This window comes from Pseudoliparis swirei, chromosome 6 (assembly GCF_029220125.1).
Source record: "Pseudoliparis swirei isolate HS2019 ecotype Mariana Trench chromosome 6, NWPU_hadal_v1, whole genome shotgun sequence".
In the NCBI taxonomy this organism is placed as follows: Eukaryota; Metazoa; Chordata; class Actinopteri; order Perciformes; family Liparidae; genus Pseudoliparis; species Pseudoliparis swirei.
Genome location: NC_079393.1, coordinates 16,438,811 through 16,449,071, shown reverse-complemented (window position 1 = coordinate 16,449,071; position 10,261 = coordinate 16,438,811). Strand labels below are relative to the sequence as shown.

General features: G+C 40.2%; 1 protein-coding gene across 1 annotated transcript; it reads left to right on the top strand.

Annotated features, from left to right (window-relative positions):
- The first annotated feature begins 3,466 nt into the window (after nucleotides 1-3,466).
- Nucleotides 3,467-6,142, top strand: LOC130195856 (zona pellucida sperm-binding protein 4-like). The gene is made up of 8 exons (XM_056417587.1): nucleotides 3,467-3,864; nucleotides 3,963-4,147; nucleotides 4,235-4,332; nucleotides 4,418-4,578; nucleotides 4,654-4,846; nucleotides 5,030-5,177; nucleotides 5,260-5,335; nucleotides 5,417-6,142. Exons 1-8 carry the CDS (start codon nucleotides 3,516-3,518, stop codon nucleotides 5,506-5,508), a joined length of 1,302 nt encoding a protein of 433 aa, XP_056273562.1. The 5' UTR covers nucleotides 3,467-3,515; the 3' UTR covers nucleotides 5,509-6,142.
- Nucleotides 6,143-10,261: the final 4,119 nt, after the last annotated feature.

Genomic DNA, 10,261 nt, shown 5'->3' with positions numbered 1-10,261 from the left:
CCATGCGAGAAATTGCAAAGAAACAGAAAATTTCCTACAGCGGTGTGTACTACTCCCTTCAGAGAACAGCACAAATGGGCTCTAACCAGAGCAGAAAGAGAAGTGGGAGGCCCCGGTGCACAACTCAGCAAGAAGACAAGTACATTAGAGTCTCTAGTTTGAGAAATAGATGCCTCACAGGTCCTCAACTGGCAGCGTCTTTAAATGGTACCCGCAAAACGCTAGTGTCAACGTCGACAGTGAAGAGGCGACTCCGGGATGCTGGCCTTCTAGGCAGAGTGGCAAAGAAAAAGCCATATCTGAGACTGGCCAAAGAAAAGATTGGTATGGGCAAAAGAACACAGGCATTGGACAGAGGAAGATTGGAAAAAAGTGTTATGGACAGATGAATCCAAGTTTGAGGTGTTTGGATCACACAGAAGAATATTTGTGAGACGCAGAACAGGTGAAAAGATGCTGGAAGAGTGCCTGACACCATCTGTCAAGCATGGTGGAGGTAATGTGATGGTCTGGGGCTGCTTTGGTGCAGGTAAAGTGGGAGATTTGTACCAGGTAAAAGGGATTTTAAATAAGGAAGGCTATCACTCCATTTGGCAACGCCATGCCATACCCTGTGGGCAGCGCTTGATTGGAGCCAATTTCCTCCTCCAACAGGACAATGACCCAAAGCACACCTCCACATTGTGCAAGAACTATTTAGGGAAGAAGCAGGCAGCTGGTCTGCTGTCTGTAATGGAGTGGCCAGCACAGTCACCAGATCTCAACCCCATTGAGCTGTTGTGGGAGCAGCTTGACCGTATGGTCCGCAAGAAGTGCCCATCAAGCCAATCCAACTTGTGGCAGGTGCTTCAGGAAGCGTGGGGTGAAATTTCAACAGATTACCTCAACAAATTAACAGCTAGAATGCCAAAGGTCTGCAATGCTGTAATTGCTGCAAAAGGAGCATTCTTCGACGAAAGCAAAGTTTGAAGAAAAAAAAGTAATACTTCAAATAAACATCATTATTTCTAACCTTGTCAATGTCTTGACTATATTTTCTATACATTTTGGAACTCATTTGATAAGTAAAAGTGAGTTTTCATGGAAAACACGAAATTGTCTGGGTGATCCCAAACTTTTGAACGGTAGTGTATATTTGCTGCATTTAACTACGTGTATTGATAACGGAGCATTTCATATCCGAACTGCGAGACAAAAATCCGATAAAAGCTGAGAATTTGTAACGCTAATAAAGCCAGCCTTCTGGAAAACAACGGGCCAAAATAATCTCATTTCCAAAAGAAACTTATCTTGCAATAATACAGTTTTTACATCAGTGAACCTAAAACTAAATATATTAAACTAAACTACAACTATCATAAGAAACAACTAACATATCAAAATATAACCTAAATAAGCAATAAACAATCAACTATAATTACTTTACAATAAAACCTAAATACAAATGTCAAATTAAATAGCTCCAACAAATAGCATCTTCATAAGTAGCATCTTTTTCAAGCGAAACATATGCTGTACAATGCATGTGGACAGAGTTAATACATTCTGCAGAATGGGGAATGACAAGAGTAATAACAATCAAAGAAAAGTGTTAGAGAGAGGATCAGACATGATGTTCTGAAAACATATCTCCCCACCAGTTTGTTTCTCTCCATATCCCCAGACAGGATGTTTCCAATACACGTCCCAGGATACGTCTGCCCACCCAAGGCATGTCTCCCACAACTAAGTGCTCACTCTCTATACATTTGGGTGTGACTTTTACAATGGAGGTCCCACTTAATAATAATAATAATAATCATTTATTTTATATAGCGCTTCTCAAGACACCCGAAGTCGCTTTACAGAGTCCAGAGTCCAGTAGTCATACCGGTGGTGGTAAGCTACATCAGTAGCCACAGCTGCCCTGGGGCAGACTGACAGAAGCGTGGCTGCCAATCAGCGCCTACGGCCCTCCGACCACCACCAACATTCATTCATATCCATACGATGCAGTGCATGTCTTTATGATGGTGGGGGAAACTGGAGTACCCGGAGTAAACCCATGCAGGCAGAGGAGAACATGCAAACTCCACAATGGAACGACCGGGATTCGAACCCAGGGCCTTCTTGCTGTGAGGCGACAGTGCTAACCACTGAGCCACCGTGCTGCCCATAAACTTCCACATACTCTGTGTGACTCTATATAGCTGTGCCTCTTCTTGCAAGAATAACATATTTTCTAGATAAGTTATTTTTATCAATATTCATAATTTCAGCTATAAAGGACTTAATATTCATCATTTCAGCTTTAAAGGACTGTAAGATACATTTCCTATACAGTGGAAAGTAAGCAGTTCTTAAACTTGCAGGAGATAGAACAGATACACATTGAAACTGCAGTGCATGTGATGATTTTGTTCTGGAATTACTGATATTCTAATAAAGATGGACTGTTGTTATTTTGAATTGAACATTGTTTATAATGTTGACGGTATGTAAAAAGTTGACTGAAAATGAATAAATGGTATTTTGGACCAATCATTTACCATTGGGCTTAACAATTCTTAAAGTTGAATATCTAAACTCAATTTATGTATTTTCTCTCCGTTTGTTCAGACAACATTCTAAAGAATGTAGTCGTAGAAAACCCTTCATCTATCTAGTTAAAGGAATGATCCTTGCCCTCTCACTACTGGGGTTCCTCAAGGCTCTGTCCTGGGTCCCCTCCTCTTCTCTCTGTACACTAATTCTCTCGGCTCTGTCATTCGTTCGCATGGCTTTTCCTACCATAGCTATGCTGATGACACCCAACTAATCCTCTCGTTTCCCCAATTTGAAACACAGGTAGTGTCACAAATCTCTACCTGTCTGACTGACATAAGTGAATATCTGCACACCACCTGAAAATCAACCCTGAAATAACTGAGTTACTTTTCCTTCCAGGGAAAGGCTCTCCCACCCACGACCTGACTACCCACGACCTGACTACCAACTTCAACAACTCCGTGTTAAAAGCTAATTTAGGAAACTGCAACATGGTTATGTTTAAAATAATGTGTTCATAATGGCACAGCTGCAACAGCTACATACGAACAGACCTATTTGTCTAAAGGCACATTTAATGGCAAACTTTGTAACAGATCCAGAAGAGAAAAGATCAATATGTTGGGCATTGTACACAAGCTAAATAAACAGTTGGTGATAAACAACTCTTGAGGTCACGAAGACCTTTAAAAAAAGGTTTTTGTGACCCAAATGTATGACATGTCAATAAAAACTTTAATGTCAGCCAACCGAGTGACCTGATTTAATAGGACACACGTGTCTGATCCTGTAAAGTTGCCAAAAGGCTTATCAAATCATCCCCCTAAATTATAAAACCATGACATAATACACCCCTGAAGGTTTTAAGTGGCTAGTGAAAAGATGTTAAGCTGTAATTGGTGGTTATTTTGCCTCAGAGGTGGGGTTTTTAAAAACATCAAGCCTAGTCACGTATAAATGTGGCAGCAGACACAAACTGCTGTTGAACCATGGCAAAGCTCTGGAGTGTCACCTCTTTAGTGGCACTAGCTCTGCTAGCATGCTTAGCTGGGACAGAGGTAGAAGCTCAAGTGTGGGTGCCTCCAAAAAGGCCTCTTCAGAACCAACATGTATCTCCAGAATCGTGGTCAGTTCCTCAATATGAATTGAAGAATCAAGCGCAGCAGAACCCTACAATACCACAGACAACAACAATTGTGTCAAAGTACCCTCCTGCCCAGAGATGTGATGTGGCGAAAAACACTAGAGTCCCATGTGGACAGCCTGATATCTCTCCTGATGGATGCAGAGACATGAACTGCTGCTCTGAAGGCGGACAGTGCTACTTTGGAAAGGCAGGTGAGTTTTGAAAATAATCTCATGCTATGGACCGTAATGGAGGACGCAAACATTTTTCTATATATTTAACCTGTCAATGCTTGTTTTTATGCCATCAGTGACCGTTCAGTGCACCAAGGATGGCCAGTTCATTGTCGTAGTGGCGAAAGATGCCACTCTGCCCAACATTGACCTTGAGTCAATATTACTGTTGAGCAAAGCTCAAGGCTGTACACATGTTGACTCTAATTCAGAGTTTGCCATCTATAACTTTGGTGTTACCTCATGTGGCAGCGTTGTTTTGGTAAGACCTTGAGTTTCTCAACTTATCCACCAGTTTAAAAAAGTTAAATTTGTACCCCATTATGCCATTTTCTTTTACCTTTTGTAGGAGGAGCCTGGTGTTATAATCTATGAGAACAAAATGTTCTCCACATATGAAGTGGAAACCGGGCGTCGTGGAGTCATTACCAGAGACAGTCACTATGAGTAGGTGATGCTTTTTTAAAGTAATTTTGTAATATCTAAATAACAAATCTGACCAAGCAACATAATGCCAGTTTTCTCTTTTCAGATTGCTCTTCCAGTGTCGGTACATCGGCACCACTGTTCAAATTGTGGTTGCAGAAGTATCACCGTTCCTAGATCCTCCTATATCAGTTGCTGCTCTAGGACCCATCAGAGTAGAGCTGAGGTTGGGTAATGGACAGTGCATTTCAAAGGGTTGTAATGAAGGTAAGTGCATGTCGGCCTGGCCAAGCTGCTGTGTTTGTAGATGGCTGTCATGCTAACTGGTCCCTGCTCTCACAGAGGATGTGGCCTATGCTTCGTACTACACTGATGCCGACTATCCCGTGAGCAAAGTACTGAGGGACCCTGTGTACGTGGAGGTTCTACTCCTTGAGAAGACAGATCCCAACCTTGTCCTGACTCTTGGTCGCTGTTGGGCGACCACAAGCCCCAACCCTCACAGTATGCCCCAGTGGGACATTCTGAGTGACGGGTAACTAAAACACCAATTTAACCCTGTCCTGTTTATGACAACATGATCAATCATTTTTCTCAGAGTTTAAACTTCTGCTTATTAGGTGTAGTGATAGAGAAATTAATGCTATGAAAACACTGACTTCCTTTTTAAAATTGAATTACAGAGGAGTTGTCTTCATGCCATTTTCTTTTCATCCAGGTGTCCATCCAGGAATGATAACTACTTGTCTTCAATGGTTCCAGTCGGTCCCTCCTCTGGTCTGCTCTTCCCCAGTCACTACAGACGTTTCCTTTTCAAAATGTTTACCTTTGTTGACCCTAGTTCAATTACACCCTTGAATGAACAGGTAATAATTTAATCCACGGATGATAAACTAATTCAACAAAATATGTTTGTATTGTTCTGCTTACATGGTCTTCTTTGTTCAGGTGTACATTCACTGCAGTACGGCTGTGTGTGTTCAAACAGATCACCTGTCCTGTGAACCAATATGCCATAGACAAAGTAAGAGATGAATTTATAATCTGCAGAATTTAAGGAGCAATATGGAATCAAATCTGACCCTGTTTGTTTGTCTGTTCATAGGGAGAGATGTCGTGGATGTGGCCCAGACAAGTTCTGAGCGAAAGGTTGTGGCTTCTGTCGGACCAGTGAGCATGAGTGCCTCTGTGGAGTAAACAGCAGTGTCGAACTCAAGAAGTTGGCCGAGTTCATGAAGTAAAAGATTTGCATATTACATACTGTATATTGTAATGATTGGAAAAATAATACAAAGTGTGCTGCAAGACGAATGAAATTGATCCCCAAAAATATTGTCGACACATTTGTATTAAAATATATTGGCTTTGATTTGCTGTAAATAATTTGATAACTTGTTTGCGTAATACTTATACCCAAAAAAATGCAACAAACGTTTTTATACATAGATATCTCTATTTTAGTGACATTCACGTAAAGTACCTGGTTGAATAAAGCTATGGGTATTATTTTGCACTTATTACTATACTCACGTATTGGAGAAAATATATTTTCGTTTATCCACATTACATCAATTACAGCATAATAATTTGGTAACAAAAGAAAATGTATGTGCTGTAAAAAAATATATTTTCCCCATCACACACTCAGAACTGACACAAATACGATTCCATGAATCAGGAGGTTACAACAGATGATGATGATGATAATAAACTATAAGAACGATGGTATTGATATCAATAAAACAAATTCATGCTAAATCAACTTTGCTGTAAGTATTTACAATTCCTTGTCTGTGAAAACATACTTTGCAATAAAAGGTTCTGATCCCGATTCTGATATTAATGCCTACATTGGGTGACTCGTGGCTTTGATTCTGATTGTGCCATAAACAAAACTAAAAACTCACGATGACGACTGTGTTTAAAGAAAACCTCATGAAAGAAAATGTCGTCAAAGACCAGGTACCTCCGACTGAAGCACTCAATGTCATGTTTGGAGAAATCCGCTGTCAACATCTGAATGAATGGGTCTGGGGTTTCCTGCGGGGGGATCATTTAGTTTAGGACAAATGCTGAGTTATAATAGGCAGAGCATATGTCATAGGGATAGTAAATTGTTCTGTAAGTATTAGTCATGAAGCTCATAGAATACACTTAACTCCCACTAAGTTTTGGATTTTGAAGACCCTTGGTACTACTGAGCCCTCGCCCCTGAGTCAACAAAAAAAGTGATTGCAATTTGACCAATCCTAAGAGTGGTTCCGGGTATCTCTTTAAATGGTTCAGTAGAATATTTGTTATATGTTCCTACAACTGACAGGTTTATTTGCTTTCTCTAAATGCTGTTTGGCATCCTGTAATAACTGAAACTGTTGTGTGTGTGGGTGTATATGTGTGTGAGCGAATTACTGCTTTTTGAAACCCATCGACAAATGACGAAGATATTCAGTCAAAGGTGTTTCTCAGTTAGTTTTACAACTACAACTACGGAAAGAGTACAATTGTTTAATTTCCAGCTTTTCCTGGATTGTAAACCAGCACTTGGATTCTTTAGATGATGCAGTTTTGCTTCCAACTTTTCTAGTTTTACATTTAAACAAGGATTTTCAGCAGTGCAGTTCAATGCTTTTGAGCTTCAACACTTTCAGCAGCAATTTGTTCAAATATTTCAACGCATTTTTAGCAGGAAATGCATTTTCGACTACATATTTTCTTCCTTTCACTACAATCTGCTTAATCTTTCCACATGTTCACACCTTTTGTGATCAATTATTTCTAACTGTTTAAACCTTATTTTCTTTCTCTTTCTTACTTCCTTTAAAATATAAAATAAAAACACTTTCTATTTAAGTTAAACTGAAAGATCCTCTTGCAGAAAAATCACATTAATTCAATCATCAGCAACTCACTTCCTCATATTTATTCTTCAGAAATGTCACAAGATCAGTTGTATTGATGAGAGAAGGGAATCAGATCGCCGGTCAAATCAGTCCTTGGGTGATTGACCGTTTGACATTAAAGTATTTGACAATTTAGGTCACAAAAACCTTTTCAAAAAGGTCTTTTCGACCTCAAGTTTTATTTGTTTATCGGTTAGCACTAACCGGTGGGGCACGCTCAGATGCACTAAAAGCACACACGCCTGACCTGGCTATGTCAACAAAACAAGGAGAAGCTTCAATAACAGAAGGAGAGCATCATTCTTTCCTCAGGTGGAAATTAATCCCGTATATCTTTACGTATCAATCACCCGCCAACACTAACCTCTCCAACTGTTATTGATTTATTAGGTTCATTTTAAAATCAGGTGTTGGGAAAAATATTAACCAAGCTGAAATCAATTATGTTCGAAACAAATCTTCTTGACAACAAGTATTTTTACCACACTCACTTATAAGCTCTATAGGCAAGTAATCCACTCAAACCATTTCTATTCTAAACTTAAAGAATGTTTCATATACAAGAGTCAAATTTAAAGTCAGCAAACACTCAGGAATGTCTGTTACTTATTAACATCCATCTGAAGTTTGCTAACTTTAGCACCAATTACATGCATTGTACCAGACCATGTAAGGCTGTGGCAGAAAAGCCACTGAGTGCCTTGTATTGAGCAAAGGGTTTTGTAGCTTTTCAACTTTCATTTTAGGAAGCAGATTGTGACAGCTGGAACTAGCCATAACAGCAACAAGGCAGAGTGAATCTGATGTTTAGCAGTTTGGTTAAGTAACATCTCAATAAAAGAACTAAAGACACTTGTCTGGTCCTGTAAATGTCTTTATTGAGTGCATGCAATCTAGAGATATCCTATCAGAAAAGAGAAGGTAATCATCCATCTGAAAAGACTGAGCTGATTCTGCACACCTGCCTGAAAGTGGACAGGTTAATTGGACTGTGCCATTCTACTACAGCTAGAGGGATGTCCTATGCAGCCACAAAATCTGCTCCACTGAGAAGAGAGGTATTCTCTCCCCTTCAACCAACTATGGACTGACCAGCAGAGTATATATTCCTGAAGTCGAAAGATGGAGGAGAGGCCGTGTCTTTGGTTTAATGCACAATGTTGTTTATGCTAATGGTTGTTTAATAAGTTTGTGAAGACTTTATCACAATTATGTTAAACTTATATATTTATTTTAATTTGGTCACTTTGTTCTGATGTTGTAAATATGATTGGGTAAATAAAATCTAGTGATGGTGAGATGAAGCCTCATAACATCGAACCACTTCAGCCAATTGGCTCGAGAAAGGGTTCATTTCTCGAAGCTTCATGTGCTCACGACACCACCTACTGGCCAAGTGTATAATCACAGGCAGCTGAATCTGAACCACATAATGTGATGCATTGAATTTTTTTATCTGTTATGGCTGTTGGGAATGACTATGAATTACAAAAATGTATGACCAAATCATTTCTGTACATAAATTATCACATATGTGCATAATAACATATTTTTTGAATGTATTCTGTGTGTGTACATTTTCCCAAAATGGTAGTATCATATGATGTGGCAGATTGTGTAATAATGTTATTATGTCACTTTAGGAAAATGGCATGGGCTTAAGCAGGCAGAGGACAGTGAAAGTGCTTGTGTAACTAGGAAGAGGGGACTGAATATGGTTGTGTAACTTGGACAGTGATGTAGGCTGCAGGACAGGGGACATTTTATTCATTTTTATTCAGAAATAAGTTTCTCAACAGTTCCATCTTATCACCTATCCTTCTCTCCTCACTCTCCTAACTCTCCAAACTATCTTGCTCTCTAAACTCTCCAAACTCTCAACCAACAACCCACATGTTGAATGGAGCCTGAGGGGTTTATATTGCTGTCAAACCTCCCGGCAAAATCTGAACCACTTCCCGAAGTGGTTCAGATTTTGTCACGTGGTACAGCCGGGCAGCGAGGCTTCGGACGTCATCATTGTTGGCTCCTCCCCTAAATGAAGCAAGCCTCGATACGCGCTTCGAGGAAACGCCCCCTCCATTACTCGACACACGCTTCGAAGCGTCGGCACATAGAATATACACTTTTATTAATCCCCAAGGGGAAATTAGTTCTCTGCATTTAACCCATCCTTAGTTATTAAGGAGCAGTGGGCTGCAGTGATGCGCCCGGGAAGCAACTGGTGGTTCAGTGCCTTGCTCAAGGACACTTCGACTTGCAACTAATGGGGAGAGCGGGGATCGAACCCACAACCCTCTTACCCCACTGAGCTAAAGCCGCCCCCAATCGCGTAACAACACTAATAACATCCCTATTGTTTCCTCCTTTACCTGCTCTCCCAGTATATGTGTAAGTATAATCATACCCTGGCTTTTCGCGACATCTGTGGGGGTACACCGAAGAACCAAAGCATTGACCAGGAGTCTTAGAAGGGACACGTGAGGGACAAACTCAAGATAGCACTTTGGATCAATCGTGGCACTGAAACCGTTAAAGGCTGGCCCTACAATGTTTAATTACCGCACCTTTAAGGTTACGAACATCAACATTCCTGATGACACAGATCTAATTTAAATAAACAACGTACACTTTTACTTGATATGATATCCTAGTAAATCTTGTATATTGTATGTTTTGAGTGTGTCTAGTGTAAAAAAAATTACTTCATTTGAAAACCATTGACAGAACTTTGCTCCTCTCTTCTACACTCCACTTCAACTATGGCCGAATCAAGCGGCACAATTGAATCTGTACACCCTGAGTCTAAATGAAGATACCCTCTGTTAAAATGGAGAGTTTGTGGGGATCCTGCATGGCAGTGCATGCATTCTCAAAGGCGATGCACACAGCTTCCTCAGGGTTTTCAGCATTCATGAAATTTCATCTGCAAGAGCAAGACAAGTAATGTCTGGATTGTACACATCTGAACTTTATGAGTATTGTACGGTCATTCACATGAGTTTGGAAAGGGAGCCAGGACTATTTTGGTGCAAAACTTCTGAGCTTAT

What these genes read in the sequence shown, in the direction of transcription:
- LOC130195856 (XM_056417587.1), top strand. Translation starts at nt 3,516, where the DNA reads ATGGCAAAGCTCTGGAGTGTCACCTCTTTAGTGGCACTAGCTCTGCTA. An exon ending in CATGTGGCAGCGTTGTTTTG is followed by an intron (nt 4,148 to 4,234) that starts GTAAGACCTTGA and finishes TACCTTTTGTAG; the next exon opens with GAGGAGCCTGGTGTTATAAT. An exon ending in TTCAAAGGGTTGTAATGAAG is followed by an intron (nt 4,579 to 4,653) that starts GTAAGTGCATGT and finishes CTGCTCTCACAG; the next exon opens with AGGATGTGGCCTATGCTTCG.